This window comes from Acinonyx jubatus, chromosome B1 (genome assembly GCF_027475565.1).
Source record: "Acinonyx jubatus isolate Ajub_Pintada_27869175 chromosome B1, VMU_Ajub_asm_v1.0, whole genome shotgun sequence".
NCBI classification, from domain to species: Eukaryota; Metazoa; Chordata; class Mammalia; order Carnivora; family Felidae; genus Acinonyx; species Acinonyx jubatus.
In genome coordinates, this window is record NC_069382.1 from 139,140,629 (window position 1) to 139,162,166 (window position 21,538).

General features: G+C 37.9%; 1 protein-coding gene across 2 annotated transcripts in view; it reads right to left on the reverse strand.

Moving 5' to 3' along the window:
* The window catches only part of MRPL1 (mitochondrial ribosomal protein L1), a 101,095-nt gene that overhangs the window by 74,616 nt on the left and 4,941 nt on the right, over positions 1–21,538 (reverse strand). For both annotated transcript variants that reach the window (XM_027058944.2, XM_015074380.3), the window contains exons 2-3: positions 11,788–11,899; positions 388–646 (exon numbers count right to left, since the gene is read on the reverse strand). In XM_027058944.2, coding sequence (XP_026914745.1) covers positions 388–646; positions 11,788–11,899 — 371 coding nt within the window. The remainder of the gene's footprint in view (positions 1–387; positions 647–11,787; positions 11,900–21,538) is intronic.

The window sequence follows — 21,538 nt, forward strand, 5'->3', positions numbered from 1 at the left end:
TCAACGCAGGACTCTAAGGAACACACCTGAAGCAACTGAGCTAATCCCAAACTCTCATTTACAGAAAAGGAATAGGACACCCAGGCAGCTTAAGTCATTTTTCAAAGTTACAGCAATACCTCAATTAATTTTAACACCAATTTGCTGACATTTGTACCAGTGATTTTCAGGTGAATAGGAGATACATGTTCATCAACTCTGCAGAATATGTTCAACATTCTACTTTATATTTTGAAAGTAAAGACAAACATTTTTCATCCTGAAGTACAGAAAAAGCATAAGATTTTCTAAAAATTGTTATATGGAACAGGAACTTGAAAAATTAAGAAACAGCAATTCATGTAGCCACTGTTCACAAATAAATTTTTTTTAATTGAGTCTACATACCTTCTTCCCCAGTGCCATATCCAGTGTCAAATCAAGATAAACACCTTGCTTTGGATTAGTAAAGTCTAGAATTTGAAATTTCTTAAGTAACTGAATAGCCTTCTCCACCTCGTGTATCTGTCTTGGATATAAGCGTTTTAAGTAGACATCATCATCAGGTTCGCCTTCCATAAAGGAATATGACTTTATTTTTTCTGTTTCATCTGTTTTCTCATCTGATGTTTTGTCTTTTACACCTTTTTTTGTGCTCTTTGCAGGCCTTAAAAAAAGATAAATTCAAGATCAGTTACTCAATACATAGTCCAAGAAACTGTTTTTTTAATATTTCTTTCTTATTTTTGAGACAGTGAGAGCATGGGTAGGGGAGGGGCAGAGAGAGACAGGGAGAGAAGATCAGAAGCAGGCTCCGCACTGACAGACAGAGCCCGATGTGGGGCTTGAACCCACAAACCGTGAGATCATGACCTGAGCAGAAGTTGGATGCTCAACCAACTGAGCCACCCAGGCGTCCCAAGAAACTTTTTTCAAAAAAGCCAATGAATGTAAGACAGAAAAAATAATGAAATATAAATTTTATTTTATTTTAATTTTTTTAAAGTGTATTTTAATTCAAAAGCATAGACTGTTTTACAGTTTTTCTAATTCAACGAATATCAAGTGAACTTTTGTACTGTTTGCAGGTGATACAAAGTTAGATAAGGCATTGATGCTGCTCTCCAGAAATTTAGAGGAGTAGAGGAGACAGACATGCAAACAGATAATTTCAATACAGTGGGGTAAGTACTCTGACAGTGTTAGCAGAGCCAGGCCAAAGCTATAAGGACTTTTAAGTCCTTAGGCTGACTTTTAAGCCAGCCTAGTAAATTAAGGAAAGGTTTTAGAAGAGATGACCCTAACATCGATTCTTGAAGGATAAGAATCAGCCCAAGTATATACCCAAAAAGACCTATGACCACATGAAAAAGTGTACACAAATGTTCATAGCAGCATTACTAATGGCCAAAATGTAAAAACAACCCAGATGTCCAATAACCCAGATGGATGGATACATAAATGTGGTATATCCAGACAATAAAATATCAATCAGCAGTGAAAAGGAATGAAGTACTGATACAAGCTACAAAAAGCATGAACTTGAAAAACATTATGCCAGTGAAAAGAAGCCAGTCACAAAAGACCACATATTGTATGGTTCCATCTATATGAAAGAACAAGAATGGGTAAATCCATAGAGACTGAAAGTAGATTTAGTGTTTGTCCGAGCCTGGAGGAGGGGGTTGGAGAAATGGGGCATAACTGACAATGGGCATTGGGTTTTGGGGTAAGTTAACAAAAATGTTCTAAAAATGACACTGTTGGTGACAGCAAAAGTGTGAATACACTAAAGACCACTGAATTGTACACTTTAAATAGGTGAATTTTACGGTATGTAAATTATATCTCAATAAAGCTACTATTTTAAAAAGTAGAGTGGGGCACCTAGGTGGTTCAGTCAGATAAGCATCCAACTCTGGATTTCCACTCAGGTCATGATCTCCTGGTTCATGAGTTCAAGCTCTGCATCTGGCTCTGTGCTGACAGTGTGGAGCCTGCTTGGGATTCTCTCTCCCTGCCCCTCCCCTGCTTGTGTGTGCTTTCTCTTTCTTTCTTTCTCTCTCTCTCTCTCTCAAAATAAATAAATAAACTTTAAAAAAAATCACTAAAATTAGCAAGAGAAAAATTAAATTAAAAAAATAAAAAAATAAAGAGTTAGCCAGGCAAAGAAACACATAATAAAAGTACTGAGTCATCAAATAGAATATGAATACATACAGAGAGCCATTATAAATTCTAACTGACTAGAGAAAAGTGGGCACAATTTTTCTGCAAGGGACCAGACAGCAAATAATTGATGGTCACTTATCTCAATAGCTCAATTCTGCCACTATGTGAAAGCAGCCATAGACACTGAAGAATGAATGAGTGTAGATGTGTTCCAATAAAGCTTTATTTATGAACAATGGCTTCAATTTCATAATTTTCATGTGTCACTAAAAAATGTAAGAACCATTCCTAGTTCATGAACCATACCAAAACAGATGGCAGACCAGATTTTTTGGCCCACTGGCCATATTTTAGTGACTCCTGAACCAAAGGGTAAAACAGAGGGCACAAAACATCAAAAGATGAGGCTGGAGAATCTACATCATAGAGGGCCTTCACTAGAAACAATGAGAAGCCACAGCACAGGAGTGACATCTGTATTTTCGTACAGACTATTCCCACTATAAGAGATGGATTTGAAGGAAGCTGGATTGGACACAATATAAAGACTATTCCTTCCCTTGCTTCCCAAGGAGATATGACAGCCTCCAGAGCAGTGATGGTAATAGGCTGAAGAAGATAAGACATTAGATATTCACAAAGAAAATACCGCAGGAAAAGAAGAGGGGAAAGACTCTAGAATACTTCCTAGGCTTCTGGCTTGTGTGACTAGGCATAGAGCTGTATCATTAAGACCAGAAATGAAAGCAAAACAGGTTTCTTGAGAGGAAAGTAGTCACAGAGATGAGTTCGGTTTGAGGCAATAGAGAATTTGGTGTGGGGTTGGTTACATCATTAACTTCAATTCTTTATCCCCTCTCTCAAGTCCCTTTGCTGAGTAACTTTGCAATTCCTCCCACTTAATGGGGTACAGCATGTTTCCTAGCACCTTGATTGGCCATGTGACTAGTGTGGCCAATATAATAAGCAAAAGTGACAGTTTTTCTGTTCTAAGTTTAGCCCAAAAAGAGGCTTCATATGTTTCCACTTGTATGTTTGTATTTCTGTCATTTTCATAAGAACATGCCTGGGCTAGCCCAAAGGCAGGAGAAGGAGAGATACATGAAAGAGACCTGCCCCCACAGAACCCCAGGCTAGATTGGACAATTCTCAGCTGACCTACAGACTCACAGATGTGCAGCAAGCTCAGCCAAGGTCGTAAGAAACACCCATCCAAAGCTTAAATCAGCTGAGCCATAGATGTGTGGGCAATGATAAGTAACTCTTGAGTGGTCTGGTATATAACAAAAGCTAACAAGGTGTTTACAAAATATCTAGGAAAATATGTTCAACAGGTAATTGCAGGTAAGAGTTTGAAGCTAAAAAAAAAGAAAAAAACAAGACAGCTAGAGATAATATATTTTCTCAGCATTAATTCAAATCATACCTATAATCTTTTAACCATAAAGTTTTAAATTAGTTAAATAATATTCTAGAAAAAGGTTTGGGTTCTGTGGTAGGCAAAATAATGGCTTTCCAAAAAGGCAATATCTACATGGCAAAAAGGACTTTGCAGATGTGCTTCGGGCTAAAGACTTCCAGATAGGGAGATTATTTGGATAATCCAGGGAGTACAATCTAATCACACAAGTCCCTGAAAGCAGAGAAACTTTCCCCTTTCACCTGCATCTGACAGAGGTGGGAAGTGACAAAAGAAATTTGAGCATGAAAGGGAATCTGCCATTCTTGGCTTTGAAGATGGAGGAAGGGGCCCTCAAGCTGGGGAATGTGGGTAGCCTCTCAAAAATGGGAATGGACAGGATACAGATTTTCCCCTCCAGTCTGGAAAGAAGCCCTGCTGACACCTTGATTTTAGCCCAGTGAGATCCATGGCTGACTTGACCCACAGAACTGCAAGATAATAAATTTGGGATGTTTTAAACCACAAAGTTTGTGGTAATTTATTATGGCAGCAACAGAAAACTAACATGGGGTCCTATAAAATTTATGTGCAAGAAATAGATGATGGCAAAATAATTTTTTTTTAAAGAAACTAGGGGTGCCTGAGTGGCTCAGTCAGTTAAGCCTCCAACTCTTGATTTCGACTCAGATCATGATCTCACAGTTCATGTGTTCAAGCCCTGCATCAGTCTCCACGCTGTCAGTGCAGATCAGAGCCTGCTTGGGATTCTCTCTCTCCCATTCTTTTAGCACTCAACGAATCCTAACTACCACAATTAACAGCATCCTCCCAGCTAACAAGCAATTCAATAGAATAGCAGATAATGACAATGCTCATTTTTAATGGGACACAGGTGTCCTTCTGGACTGATGACAAGTCTAAGCAGGTGCCCCAGTGGATGGATACAACACACCTCAACAGCTACTTTGGAAGTAGTCCACAAAATTCTGAACCTTCCAAAGTGGAGAAATCACATTTTTTATTTTATATTTAGTAAAAGAACAGGGAGGCCAATAAAAGAAGGAGCCTGGAGAACATGCTTTTTTTTTTTTTTTTTTTTTTTTAGTTTATTTTGAGAGAGAGAGAGAAGCAGAGAGAGAAGGAGAGAGGGAATCCCAACCAGGCTTGATGCTGCCAGCTCAGAGCCCGACTGGGGCCCAATCCCACAAACCATGTGACCACAATCTGAGCCAAGATCAAAAGTAGGACGTTTAACCAACTGAGCCACCCAGGCATCCTGAGAGTGCCTGTTTTGGTAATAAAATCTCCATCTAAAATAAAACAAATAAATGTCCTAGCTGTAACCTATAGATTTACTTTAGATAAATGCTGACTTTACCAATAAATTTGTAATCATGGCTGAACCTGTCCATTCAAATTGCAATTAATATCAAATTCCCAAGGACTGAAATGTGATTTTTATGTTAATAAATATTTGCAAAACTCAAAAGAAGTCTGATACATAAAGAGACTGAATTGAGATATACAGCAATTTACTTATTTATACTTTTTTAAATTTTTTAATGTTTATTTATTTTTGAGAGAGAGAGAGTGCGTGTGTGTGCACGCGTGCGAGGGAGGGGCAGAGAGGGAGGGAGACACAGAATCCAAAGCAGGTTCCAATTTGTCAGCACAGAGACCAATGCAGGGCTGGAATCCACGAACTGTGAGATCATGACCTGAGCCGAAGTCAGATGTTTAACCAACTGAGACACCCAGGCACCCCTACTTACTTCTACTTTGATCTCTGTTTCACAAAATATTTGAGGTGATTCAAGAAAAATATTTTTAAGTTACAAACGGAAACACAGGTTTGTTTTTTTTTTTTTTAATGTTCGTTTATTTATTTTGAGACAAAGAGAGAGAGAGAGAGAGCACATGCATGACCTGGAGAGGGGCAGAGAGAGGAGAGAGAGAATCCCAAGCAGGCTCCACACTGACAGCACAGAGCCGGATGAGATCTTGACCTGAGCCAAAATCAAGTTAGATGATTAACTTACTGAGACACCCAGACGCCCCTATTGTTTTTTAAGATTTATTTTATTTTAGAGAGAGAGAGAGCACAAGCGGAGGAGAGGGGCAGAGGGGGAGAGAGAGAGAGACAGAGAGAGAGAGAGAATATCACATTCTGAGCGTGGAGCCTAACACGGGGCTCAATTCCACAACCCTGGGATCATAACCTGAACTGAAATCAAGAGTTGGATGCTCAATGTACTGAGCTACCCAGGTGCCCCAGAACACTGTTTTGGATAAAGAAAAAAAAAAAAAAGCATAATACATTATAACACAGATCAAATAGGACTCTAAAAAAACACTTTCTTCCAAAATTAAAAAAACACACAATAAAATCTGTCAATAATTAATTTTGTAGACTGACAGCCTATTTTCCATGACCCTTCAAAAAATGGCTATCTTTATTCATTAGAATCGCATCCAGAAGAACTCTGTTGCTCATGCAAATGTAAGGCCCTATCAGGAGAGTTTAAATACTGTGAATCTTGGGGAATAAAAATCGTACTAAAAAGGGGTTTGCCAACATGAGGGAGAAATACCTGGCAGTCTGAATCAAAGAGAATTTTGCTGCAGTTACCTTGGTACCTCAACCACATACATTAAATGAGTAATAAGAGACTACTCAAGTAGTAACTCTCCCCTTGCCTCATCTGTCCCTTAACACCCAAAGTGTAAAAGAAAAAATAATTCCATAGTCATACTCAAATGAGAAAAAAATCAGTGCTGTAATAATTTTTTTAATGTTTATTTATTTTTGAGAGAGAGAGACAGAAACAGAATGTGAGTGGAGGAGGGGCAGAGAGAGAGGGAGGCACAGAATCCAAAGCAGGCTCCAGGCTCTGAGCTGTCAGCACAAAGCCCGACACAGGGCTCGAACCCTGAACCGTGAGATCATGACCTCAGCCGGTTGGACACCCAACCAACTGAGCCACCCAGGTGCCCCAAAATCAATGCTGTAATAAAGCTCACTTCAAGACCTCTGAAGATCTGTGACCCCAGAGATCCAAGGCCCTTCAAGGCTGAAAAACCCTTTACACAGAGGAACTGGGGGATAGGATCCGGGCAGCACGGTGATACACAACTTCTGTCAAATTACACTGAGCTAAACAGAACTAAAGACAAAATGCCTAGGGCATGTAATTATTAATGGAATGCAAATATCTGGACATCTTATTTCTTAGTGTAATCCTGAAAATAAATTCACTAATATCTCTGACACTGGTTTATTCATGAAACTAAATGCAGAAGTTCTGCTTATGCTTACAATGTGAAAGCCAAAAGAATAAAACAGTCAATAATAATATAAACAAATGAAAATTAAAAAATAAAAACTGGAAAGAGCACTAACAATAAGAGAGTTGGATAAAATCATGACTTTTCTTGAATGCATCACAAAGCTGAGATCACAGGGCAACTAAGTAGCCTTAAATCCAAGGAGAATCAGTCCACATTCTCCATGCCCCCTCCATATGCATACTCAGGACACTCTCACCCATGGCAGAGTATAGAAGGCAAGCAGGTAAGAAGAAAAAAAAATCAGCTACAATTTTAGGACTACTAGAAACTCCCTGGGAAATCCACACACAAGGGGAGTTCACACTCAATTTACAGGCCCTTTCCACAGACCTCCACCAGATGCTCCTGGGAAAGACTGGAGCAGGCCAGGAGACTAGAAAACCTTCCTGAAGAGTGCAGGCACAGAGTTAGCCACTGCTGCCAGAAAGGCATCTAACCCTGAAAACATGTAGGGCACAGGTGTAGGGAAAAGAAAGAAAAAAACACCAAAACTTCTACCCTTAGGGGTAGGTCAGGAAATAGTCCTGAGCACAGTATCCTCACCAGTACAGTAAAGCAGGGGAAGGGCCTGGACACTGGCACAAGACCTGCAATAAATAAATACCAAAAGGAGAAGGGACAGAAATACTGAGAAAACCCCATTCCCAAGGTCCAGCCACACTGCATCTACTTAAGAAAAAGGCTGGACTTGGAAAACAGAATATCCCTCCTCCACCCATCACCAGCCTAGCAGACACTAATAAGCAACAGCAATCTATACCAGGGGAGGGGAAAGAGTATGCAGAGAGACCCCCCTCTGAGGCACAGCTGCACAGGCAAGGCAGAAAATAGAGCATAAAACAGAAACGCTGAGAAAAACCTTCTAGCAACCCAGCCCCCACCCTAAGCACAACGTAAAGTACAGAAATGTGAAGCTGGTGGTAACCATAGCAACAACAAAACCAAAACCTAGCTCAACTTCTGACTGGACTGATTGAACACTGTGACAAGAAGAGGCATGTGCATTCCCAGGCATAAATACTAGGTACTTCGGTCTCAACTGTTCTACACAAGATGTTCAACAGTCAAAAAATTTGAGATACATGAAAAAAGAGCCTATTATCAACAGAGAAACAGAACCAGAGTCAGAGATGATCAAGTGGCCTTTCTTTATTAGGATCTGCCACTGGCAAACCATGGGTATATGCACATACATGGAGGAGTGAAGAGATTCAAGATGACGAGAGAAGAGAGAAGCAAGCACAAGCCTCTCCAACCTGTCTCAGCTCTGATTTAAAAAAAAAAAAATTTCCATACAAAACTATTTCTTACTATATTATAAAATCGGTACCTTAAAAAATTAAAACCACCACTAAAATTACAAATACTATGATTCTCATCAAGCTATTGAATAATTCTCATTTGTCAGACATGAAAGAAATCATCTGCTAATAATTTACCAGTTTTATTTTACATTGCATATTTCTCACGCTATAGTTTTTAGATGAGTGAAAATTGTTTTTAAAGTTGCACTGGAAGAGAATATGGGGAAGACATAAAATGAAAATTTTCTATAGGATAAAAGCAAACATTTAAAGATAAAATATTCTAACAGTAATTAATATCCCTAATAAATATTTTCAAAAAGCAGAAAAGAAGACAAACTGCTCAAAAGAAAAATAAGCAAAAGATATAAATTAGAATACAATGAAGAAACAGAAATAAAGACTGATGATATCAAGAGAGGTTAAGAATGCAGGCACTCATTCACTGCTGGAGGGATAGGGATGTAACCAGGTAGAACCCAATACTCCTCTAACTTAACAACAAAAAAGAATCCACTGGGTACTATGCACACTGAAAAGGAAGGCTCCTTTCTAGTTATATTTCTGCCACCTCCCTCTTCATCCTGTATTAAGCCATAGCAGACAGTATTCGTCCATATCATTCACTTTCATGCTTCTGTACCACTGAAATACTTTTTTCTCAACCCCCCTGCAAAATTCTTTCAGGACCCAGTTCAAATACTTCTTGCCATACCCTTTTCCAGGTAGAATTAATTTACCTTATATCTGTGATCCCATAGAACTTGGTCCATTTCTCTTCCACAGCAATTAAAATAAAAGGTTATATATAGTACAAAATATGTACTAATTTATTTTATGTAATTTTATGTAATTTTATTTTATTAGCTCCTACTAATCAAAGAATTGGAATAGAACATGAAGAAAATCCATAATAAACAATATAAATGGTTTTTTAACACATGAAGATATACAACCTCAATAATAATAAACATAAATTAAAACTTGATTATACCATTCATTACCCAGCAAATTGTCAGAGTTCAAAAATTTTAACTACACTGTATATGGAAAAAGAGGCATTCTAATACTATTTACTGGCAAGAACATAAATTGTCAATATCTCTATGAAGGCAATTTGGCATTACCTATCAAAATTATAAATGCACATATCTTTTGATTCAAAAATTCTATTTCTCAGAGTTTATACTACAAATGTATTCATAATCTTTGACAAGATCTATGTACATGATTATTCACTGCAGGATCATTTGTATTAGCAAAAGATTAAAAAGATAAATGTGTATCATAGAGGGAAATAGGGAAATGGTTAAATAAATTATGGTATATTCACATGATGAAATATTATATGCAGGTCATTATAGCACTATTTTACAAGAGCCAAAACATGGAAACAACCTAAGTGTCCATCAACAGATGAATGGATAAAGAAAATACGGCACATGTATACAATGAAATATTTATCATTCAGTCATAAGAAAAGAATGAAATCTTGCCATTTGAGACAACATGGATGGACCTTCAGGGCATTATGCTGATAAAAGTTAGACAAAAAATAATAAATACCATATGATCTCACTTATACATGAAATCTTTAAAAAAAAAAAATGAACTCACAGATGCAGAGAACTAATTGGTGGTTACCAAAGGCAAGGCGGGGGTGGTGAAATGGGCCAAGGTGGTCAAAAGTACAAACTCCCTCTTATAAAATCAATAATCATGGAAATGTAATGTGTAGCAAGGTGACTACAGTTAATAATACTGTATGGTCTGTTTGAAAGTTGCTAAGAGGGTAAATCTTCGAAAGCTCTCATCACAAGAAAAGAAAGTACACCTCTATATAGTGACAGATATTAACAAGACTTACTCTTATGGGGATTTCCCAAAATATATAAATATTGAATCATTATGTTGTACACCTGACACTAATATATTATGTGTCAATTATATCTCATTAAAAAAAATAACTAGACAGCTCCATCTAAAACTATCTCCAAGATATATCATTTTTTTAAGTTTATTTCTTTATTTTGAGAGAGAAAGAGAGAGCAAGTGCAGAAGAGAGGCAGAGAGAGAAGATCTCAAGCACGATCTATGCTGTTTAGTGTGGAGGAGCCCGATGTGGCTCTAGAACCCACGAACAGTGACATCATGACCTGAGCTGAAATCAGGAGTTGGATGCTTAACAGACTGAGTCACCCAGGCACGCCTATGATACGCTGTTAAGTTAAAAGCAAGCAAGATGCAAAACGAGGAATACAGTTAAATAAGAAACAATTCTGACATTAAATGTATGTGTTTTTTTTTTCCTACACCAACCAATCATCTGACATCAGCCAAGTATCCAACACTTGAACACAATTCTGATACTATCTACCTGGATTTTGCATCAGATCCCACAAGTTAAGGATTCAATCCCACAAGACTGCCCCCACTTCGGATGCCAACTGCAATTCAGGGCCTCTGGTATTTCTGGCCAAATGGCTAGAAATCAAGGCGTCCTGTGAGCCCCTCCACAGACTTCATAATTTACTAGAATAGTTCACAGAGCACAAAGAAACACTTACTTAACATTTACCAGTTTATTATACAATAAAAAATATGATAAAGGATACAGACGAACAGGGACATAGGGGAAGGTCCAAAAGAGTCTAGAGTGTAAGAGTTTCTCTCCCCAGTGGGTCTGGGTGAGTCACCTTTCTGGCACACGTATATATTCACCAATCCAGAAACTCTTAGAACCCCCCACAGTACTGGGATTTTTATGGAGGCATAATCAATTATGAACTCAATCTCTAGCCTCTCTCCCTGGCAGGGCTGAAAGATTATTCTTTTTTTTTTTTTTAATTTGTTTAGTGTTTTATTCATTTTCTGAGAGAGAGAGAGAGAGAGAGAGAGAGAGAGCGAGCGAGCAGGGGACAGGCAGAGAGAGGGAGACACTGAACCCGAAGCAGGCTCCATCAGAGCCTGATGTGGGGCTCAGACTCAAGAACCATGAGATTATGACCTGAGCTGTAGTCTGACATTTAACTGAATGAGCCACCCAGGCACCCCAGGGCTGAAAGAGTCTAATCATGGCTTGCTCTTTCTGGTGACCAGCCCTCACCTAAGAGTCTACCAAGATTTGCCTTATTAGAACAAAAGATGCTCCTATCACCCAGAAAATTACAAGAGGTTTTAAGAGCTCTGTATCAAGCACTGGGGGCAGAGACCAATATAAATATTTCTTATCATATCACAAAATCTTAGCTCCAACACTTACTAGCTCTGTGACCCTAGGCAAGTTATCTAATCTATCAGTGCCTTACTTTTCAACTCAAAAACATAACATTATAACAACAGCTTGCACATAAAGTTGCTGTGGAAAATAAATTAATTATTGAATGCCAGTGTTCAATATATGTTAAGTATTACTATAATAAGTCATATTTTTTTCTTTAGAACTATAAAAGGTCAAAGAAGCAGAGATGATAAACTTTTACAACTATATGTCCCTGTACATATTTATGGGACAAAGCATAATGTTTTTTAATCAAAATTTTAAATGAATGCAAACAAAATGAATTAAAAAAAAATACTTACTTTGTAGCAGCAGCAAAATATCTGCTGGGCACCCAAACATTTACAGAACAAGGATAAAGAGATGTCTGACAAGTCGTCTTGGAAAGACCATGCTTTTGACGATGTATCAAGACTTGAAAGAAAAAAAATACATTAATCATTACATCCATACTTTTTATATTCTTAATGTTTCCAAAACAAAAAAACAAAAACATTAAATATTTTATGAGTCTCAACCATTCTTTAAAAAGTGTAATAGTGGAGCACCTCAGTGGCTCAGTCAGTTAAGTGTCTGACTTCAGCTCAGGTCATGATCTCCGGGTTGGTGAGTTTGGGCCCCATGTTAGGCTCTGTGCTAACAGCTGGAGCCTGGGGCCTGCTTTGGATTCTGTGTCTCCCTCTGTTACTGCCCCTCCCCTGCTTGCACTCTGTCTCTCTTTCTCTCTCTCAAAAATACATAAACATCAAAAAAAATTTTTTAAGTATAATAATAGAACCTACAATATGTGAAACTAAAGCCAAGTAAACATCTAATTCAACAATTGTCTTCATTTTTTGTTTAAGATTTTGTTTTTAAGTAATCTGTACACCCAATGTAGAGCTCAAACTTACAACCATGAAATCTACAATTGTATGTTCTACTGACTGAGCCAGCCAGGTGCCCCCTGTCTTCATTTATTTTTAACTTAATGTAGTTCAGGTTCAACAGAATATGTTAGCTCTGCTATTATGGAATATATATCCTGAATTTCTTAATAATTTAATTTTTTCTCTTTTTATATGTATAATACATTCACAGAGTTGCCCAATGTACATCTGAAGAATAACAGCTAAGTGGAGGGAACTGCCTTACCAGAGATCAATGTGTTATGAAGTTATGGTAATTAAGACACTTTGCTATTGGCACAAGTATAGAAAGACAAATTAATAAAACAAAAATAGCCTAGCAACAGACCCATACACATGTGGATATTTGAAATATGACAAATGTTATTGTAGATCATTGTGCAAATAATTCAATTAGGTGGTGTTAAGAAAAGAGATTATTCATAGGGAAAAGAATAGATTTAGATCCCTATCTCATAACACACACACACACACACACACACACACACACACACCACACACCAATCAAATTTAGATGGACCAAGGATTTACATTTGAATGGCAAAACTAAAAGCTTTCAGAATACAGGAAAGTATCTTTTTGATCATTTAGGAGGGACCAATTTCACAAACAAAACGCAAAAGCACTGGCCAAAAATGACTTATTAGTGTTAAGCCTATCTGTTTATTAAAGAAAGTGAAAGACAAGCCAAAATTGAGAGAATAACAACATATATAACAAAGAATTAATATCCAGAATATGTAAGATCAACCTAATTAAAAAAATAAAAGAGACGAACAGGTTTCTAACTGAAAAGGCAACATAAATGATGCATGAAATGCATGGAAAAATGCACAATCTCATTTGTAGTCACATAAATATTAATTTAAACCACAATAAAATACCATTTGACATTGCTGTTTAAAGTAGGCCTCTAAATTAACATTACACCAGCATGTAAAATAAACCACATCCCTAAGTATTTTGCTGCAGCTGACAATATTTTTTTCATAAGACTTCTTCAATGAACAGTGCTTTGATTTCATTGTGGACAGGTAACAGTTTCTAGATGACAGCATTTAAGCAGCAATGTTTTACATACATCAGACTGGCCAAACTTTTTTTAAAAAGTTTTTTTAAAATGTTAAGGATAAATTTTACACATAGCAGAGAAGAGTATGAATTGGAATACCATTATGGAAAACAATATGACGTAACTCAATGAGTCTAGGCATACACATATCAATGATGCAGTTATTCCACTTCCAGGAATATATCCTAGAGGAACTCCTGTCCACGTATACTAAGAGACATGCACAAAAATAACATCATCATAACATCAGGAGACTTCTGGGGAAGATGGCAAAGTATGAGGACCATAAGCTCATCTCGTCCCAGAGACACAATTAGATATCGGCCAATTCAGTGTAAGTAACCCAGAAAATAACCCAAAGATTGGCAGAACAGACTCTCCACAGCTAAACGTAGAGAAGAGGCCACTTTGAAGAGGGTTGGAAGGACAGGGATGCGGTTGGGAGCCACATGGAACTGCAAGACTGTCCACAAGAGGAAGGAACACCATGGGCATAGAGAAAGCAGAGAAATAAACCCTCACACCAAGACAGCCCAGAGGAGGAAGACCAGTCCTCGTGACATTTGGCTTTGAAACCAGAGGGACTGAATTTCCAGAGTTCTTACAATCAGCGAGGCTTAATATTTGGAACTTTAAAAGAAATCAGCAAGCTCAAGGGACAGACAGGTGGCAGAGCCAGGAGGGCGAAAGGAAACTGAGCCCTTGCCCTTAAAGAGACAGCACAACAAACAGCCCCATGGAGATAGGGCACAGAAACAGCAGGTTGAACAATGCCTCAGGTATATGAGAGGGAGATATGTTTATACAAATCTCATTGTGTACTGGAGAGCCAGGGTCCTTGACAGACTTCTCCAGGAACAAAATTGCTGGTGAGTGCCATTTCCATGCTTCACCCCCAGCATAAACACACCAACACCTTTGGGAACCAGCGCAATGCCAACACTTGCTAACTTGCTAACAGTGCACCCTGCCCCCAGTTCTCCTGCTGACATGCCCCTTCCAGCCAGGCCTCCAATCCAGGTCTCCTCCCACAGCAGATTCACATAAACATTTACCATGCATCGCTACCCCAAGCACTTCTGCAGATCTGCTGCCTCCAACACAACCTGACTCAGTCCCTAGTTCTGGAGGTCCTGCCCTGCTAACTCAGGGCCTTGCTGGCACCAAGCACGCTGCCCCCATGTTCACCTGAAGTTAGATGCTCCTGGATCTCTGACAAACACCTGACCTGACTCAATTAGAGCCCAAGGGGGCCCCAGACTGGCCCACTGACACCACAGAGACCAGATCCTGCCCATAAAAGACAAAGAGAGCCACTGCAGATGACTGGACTGAAGGCAAACATGGCTCAGCCACAACAGCAGGGCACATTCAACACTCACGGGAGACACACCTGAAGTTCCAGGTTCTGGTGAATAGGGGACACTGACATTGCATTGCAGGGCACTACAGAACCTATTCCTCATAAGGTCCTACTTTCAAGAGCAGGAGACATAGCTAACTTTTCTAACATGCAAAAACAGACACAGAGAGTTAGACAAAATGAGAAGACAGATGAGTTTGTCCCAAATGAAAGAACAGGACAAAATGACAAGAGACTTAAACAAAATGGAGATATATAATATGCCTGATAGAGAATTTAAAAAATTTTTTAATGTGTATTTATTTTTGAGAGAGAGACAGAGCATGAGTATGGGAGGGACAGAAAGAGAGGGAGACATAGAATCTGAAGCAGGCTCCAGACTTTGAGCTGTCAGCACAGAGCCCAATGTGGAGCTCAAACCCACAGACCATGAGATCATGACCTGAGCTGAAGTCAGATGCTTAACCAACTGAGCAACCCAGGAGCCCAAAGAATTTAAAGTAATGGTCATAAAGATACTCATTAGGCTTGAGAAAAGAGTAAAGAATCTCAGCAAGACCTTTAACAAAGAGATAGAAAACATAAAAAAAAAAAAGATGAAAAACTCAATAACTGAAGTTAAAAATACACTAGATGGAAAACAGGAGCAACCTGGAGAACAGAGTAATGGAAAGCAATAAAGCTAAACAAGAGAAAAAATAATAATAATAAATGTGAAAGTAGACTTAGGGAACTCAGCAACACCATCAAGCGTAGTAACATTCACATTATAGGAATCGCAGAAGAAGAAAAAGAAAAGGGGGTAGAAGAAATTTACTTGAAGAAATAATAGCTGAAAATTTCTAAATCTAGGGGAAAAAAAACAAAAATCCAGATCCAGGAGGTAGAGATCCCCAAACAAAATCAAACTAAGGAAGTCCACCTCAAGACCAACTAAAATGGCAGAAAATAGTTATTAAGAAAAAAATTTAAAAGCAACAACAGAAAAGTTACATCCAAGGGAAACTCCATAAGGCTATCAGCATATTTTTCAGCACAAACTTTGCAGGTCAGAAGGGAGTGCTAGATATATTCAAAGTGCTATGGGAAAAACAAACAAACAAACAAACTGCAGCCAAGAATACTGTGTCCAGCAAAGTTATCATTCAAATAGAGGGAGACAGTTTCCCAAACAAAAATTAAAGGAAGTCATGATCAGTAAATCAGCCTTATAAGAATGTTAAAGGGGACTCTTTGAGTGGACGGTAAAGACCACCAGTAGGAATAAGAAAAGTAGGAAACACAAAAGAAGTAAAAATAAGTTCACCTATAAAAATCAGTCAAGGGATTTACAAAAATAAAAGCATATAAAGTAGGGCACCGTATACCTATAAAGTGGGAGGAGAGGAATAAAGAATGGGTTCTAATTGAAATAATAATCAAATTAGACTGCTGTATGCATATTATATATAAACCTAATGGAAACCACAAATCAAAGACCAGTAATAAATATGCAAAAATAAAGAGAAAGGAATCCAAGTATATCACTAAAGAAAGACAACAAACCATAGAAGAAGCAAAGAACAACTCCAAAAAGAACCATAAAACAAGTAACAAAATGGCAGTAAGTACATACCTACCAACAATTACTTTGAATACTCCAGTCAAAAGACAGCACAACAAAATGGATGAAAAAGCAACACCCATCTATATATGGCTACAAAAGACTCACTTCAGACCTAAAGATGTGCAGATTGCAGTGCCATGTCTAGCTCAGTCAACATGAGACTCTTGATCTCAAGGTCATGAGTTCACACCCCACATTGGGGTAGGGTTTATTTAAAAAAAAAAAAAAAGTACATGAAGATTGAAAATAAAGGAATGGAAAAGCATTTATCATGCAAATGGAAGTGAAAAGAAAGCCAGGGTAGCAATACTTATATTGGACAAAATTGACTTTAAAACAAGGACTGTAACAAGAAAGAAAGAAAGAAAGAAAGAAAGGAAAGAAAGAAAGAAAGAAAGAAAGAAAGAAAGAAAGAAAGAAAGAAAGAAAGACCCTATACAATCATAAAGCATAAAACAGAACAAGAAGATATAACAACTGTAAATATTTATGCAACAAGCACCCAATACATAAAGCAGATAATAAGAAACATAAAGGGAGTAATCAATAGCAATAATAACAGTAGGGGACTTTAAAACCCACTTACATCAATGGATATCATCCAAACAGCACATCAACAAGGAAACCATGGTTTTGAAAGACACATTGGACAAGATGGGTCTAACAGATATATTCAGAACATGGTACATTCTACAGAATAGGTCACATATTAGGCCACAAAAGCAAGTCTCAACAAATTCAAAAAGATCAAAGTCATACCATGTATCTTTTCTGACTGCAACACTATGAAAGTAGAAATCAAGAAAAAATCTGGAAAAAACACTAATACATGAAGGCTAAATAACATGCTACTAAACAATGAATGGGTCAACCAAGAAATCAAAGAGGAAGTCAAAGAATACATGCAAGCAAATGGAAATGAAAACACAGTGGTCCAAAATCTCTGGGAGGCAGCAAAAACTGTTCTAAGAGGACAGCTTATAGCAATACAAGTCTATCTCAAGAAGCAAGAAAAATCTCAAATCAAGAACCTAACCATATACCTAAAGGAGCTAAAGAAAGAGGAACAAGCAAAATCCCAAAACAGCAAAAGGAATAAAATAATGAAGATTAGAGCAGAAATATATAGAAAAAACAAAACAAAACAATAGATCAATGAAACAAGGAGGTAGTTCTCTGAAAGATCAACAAAACCAATAAACCTGGAGCCAGACTCATCAGAGAGAGAGAAGACTCAAATAACCAAAATGAGAAATGAAAGAGGAAAAATGACAACTGATACCACAGAAATACAAAGGATTATAAGAGAGCATTATGAAAAATCATATACCAACAAATTGGACAACCTAGAAAAATGGGTAAATTCCTAAAAATATATAATATACCAAAACTGAAGTAGAAAGAAACAGAAAATAAACAGATCGATTACTGGCTATGAAATTGAATCAGTAATCAAAATTCCAACCAACAAACAAACAAAAGCCCAGGACCTGGTGGCCTCACAGATAAATTCTATCAAACACTTAAAAAAGAGTTACCTAATTTTCCCAAACTATTCCAAAAAATTGAAAAGGAAGGAAAGCTTCCAAATTCATTCTATGAGGCCAGCATTACCCTGATGTTGAAATGAGATAAAGGCACTAACAAGAAAGGGAACTAAAGGTTAATGTCCCCGATGAATATAGATGTAAAAATCTTCAATAAAACATTAGTAAAATGAATCCAACAATACATTAAAAAACTCATTTACCACGATCAAGTGGGCTTTATTCCTGTGATGCAAGGTAGTTCAATATTCTCAAATCAATCAACATGTATATCACATCAATAAGGGATAAAAAACATAGTATCATTTCAACAGACGCAGAAAAAGCAACAAACTACAATATCCTTTCAAGATAAAAACCCTCCACAAAGTAGGTTTAGAGGGAACATACCTCAACATAATAAATGTCATGTATGAAAAACCCATAGCTAACATCATCCTCAATGGGGAAAAACTGAGAGCTTTTCCCCTAAGGTCAGGAAAACGACAAAGATGTCTACTCTCACCACTTTTATTCAACATAGTACTGGAAGTCCTGGTCACAGAAATCAGACAACAATAAGAAATAAAAGGATCCAAATCAGTAAGGAAGAAGTCAAACTTTCACTATTTGCAGATGATATGACACTTTATACAGAAAACCCAAAAGACTCCTCTAAAAATCTACTATAACTGATAAATGAATTCAGTAAGCTCACAGGACACAAAATCAATATACAGAAATCCACTGCATGTCTATACATTAATAATGAAGTAGCAAAAAGAGAAATTAAGAAAGCAGTCCCATTTACAACTGCAACAAAAATAATAAAATACATAGGAATAAATTTAAACAAAGAGGTGAAAGACCTATACTCTAAAAACTATAGAACACTGATGAAAGAAACTGAAGAGGACACAAATGGAAATATATTCCATGCTCATGTACTGAAGAACAAATGTTGTTAATATGTCCATACTACCAAAAGCGACCTACAGACTTAATGCAATCCCTATCAAAATACCAACAGCATTTTTCACAGAACTAGAATAATCCTAAAAATTGGATGGAACCACAAAAGACCGTGAATAGCCAAAGCAATCTTGAAAAAGAAAAACAAAACTAAATGTATGACAAAGCAAGATTTCAAAATATCCTACAAATCTTCAATCAAAACAGTGTGGTACTTGAGTATCCGACCCTTGATAGCGGGTTCGTGAGTTCAAGCCTCACGTTGTGCATGGAAGCCTACTTAAAAAATAATAAAAGGGCACCTGGGTGGCTCAGTCAGTTGAGCATCCAACTCTTGATTTCAGCTGAGGTCATGATTCCAGGGTCATGGGATCGAGCCCCACATTGGACTCTGCACTGAGCACGGAGCCTGCTTGGGATTCTCTCTCTCCCCCTCTGCCCCTCTCCTTCTCACTCAAATAAAATTAAAAAAAAAAAAGAAAAGAAATATTATTCAGCCATAAAGAATGAAATCTTGGGGCGCCTGGGTGGCTCAGTTGATTAAGCGTCTGACTTCGGCTCAGGTCATGATCTTGCGGTCCGTGAGTTCCAGCCCCGCATCAGGCTCTGTGCTGACCGCTCAGAGCCTGGAGCCTATTTCAGATTCTGTGTCTCCCTCTCTCTGACCCTCCCCCGTTCATGCTCTGTCTCTCTCTGTCTCAAAAATAAATAAACATAAAAAAAAGTTTAAAAAAAAAAAAAAAGAATGAAATCTTGGGGCGCCTGGGTGGCTCAGTCAGTTAGCGTCTGACTTCGGCTCAGGTCATGATCTTGCAGTCCGTGGGTTCGAGCCCCATGTCGGGCTCTGTGCTGACAGCTCAGAGCCTGGAGCCTGTTTCAAATTCTGTGTCTCCCTCTTTCTCTGACCCTCCCCTGTTCATGCTCTCTCTCTGTCTCAAAAATAAATAAATGTTAAAAAAAAAAATTAAAAAAAAAAAAAGAATGAAATCTTGCCATTTGCAACAACATAGATGGATTTAGAAATTATAATGGCGGGGTGCCTGAGTGACTCAGTCAGTTAGGCAGCAGACTCTTGATTTCGTCTCAGGTCATGATCTCACAGTTTGTGAGACCATGCCCCACATGGAGCTCACACTGCTAGTGCATGGAGCCTGCTAAAAAAGTAAAAAAAAAAAAAAAAAAAAAATTATAATGGTATGTGAAGTCAGTCAGTCAGAAAAAGACTAATAACATAGGATTTCACCCACATGTGGAATTTAAGAAACAAAACAAAGAGATAAACCAAAAAAAAAAAAAAAACCACACAAAAAAAAACAAAACAAAACAAAACAAAAAAAACAGACTTAACTATAGAGAAGAAACTGATGGTTACCAGAGGGGAGGTGGGTAGGAGGATAGGTGATACAGGTGAACGGGAGGGATTAAAGAGAACACTTACCATGATGAGCACTGAGCAGTGTACAGAATTGCTGACTTACTATATCATACAACTGGAACTAATATAACACTGTATGTCAACTATAATGGAATTTAAATAGATCATCATTATCATCATAACATTTTTATAATGGCAAAACTGCAGAAACAAACCCAAACATTTACCTACAGTAGAACAGATAAATTATGGTATATTCCTATAATGGAAAGCTAGAGAAGTATAAAAATGACTATATTATATGGATGAATTTCACAAACATAATTTTGAGCAAGAAAAGTAATTGGCAGGGGCACCTGAGTGGCTCAGTGGGTTAAGCATCTCACTTCAGCTCAGGTCATGATCTCTCACTTTGTGAGTTTGAGCCCCACGTGGGGCTCTGTGCTGACAGCCCAGAGCCTGGAGCCTGCTTCAGATTGTGTCTTCTCTCTCTGTCCCTCCCATGCTCGCCCTCTGTCTCTCTCTCTCAAAAATAAATAAACATTAAAAAAAAATTTTTTTTATTTTTTTTTTAATTTTTTTTTTCTTCTTTTCAACGTTTTTATTTATTTTGGGGACAGAGAGAGACAGAGCATGAACGAGGGAGGGGCAGAGAGAGAGAGAGAGAGACACAGAATCGGAAACAGGCTCCAGGCTCCGAGCCATCAGCCCAGAGCCTGACGCGGGGCTCGAACTCACGGCCCGCGAGATCGTGACCTGGCTGAAGTCGGACGCTTAACCGACTGCGCCACCCAGGCGCCCCAAAAAAAAATTTTTTTTTTTTTAAATCACACATGGTAGGAGTGCCTGAGTGGCTCAGTCAGTTGAGTGGCCGCCTTCAGCTCAGATCACCATCTCGGAGTTCGTGAATTCAAACCCCACATCAGGCTCACTGCTGTCAGCGTGGCGGCTGCTTTGGATCCTCTGTCCAAGACTACACGCACTCACTCTCTCTCAAAAATAAATGTTAAAAATATCACACATGGTAAACGAAGGAACAGCAATTATCCATTCAAGGTTTGGCAAACACTTCCAAATAATAATTCTAATTGTACTAAACAAGAAGCCAATAACCTTGGCAAGATCCGCAAAATAATAATTCTCTTGAATATAGTAATTCCAACCTACTATAAAACAATCTACCACCATTATTTGGAATCCCAAGTCAGGACAACCAGAGATTAACTTTTCA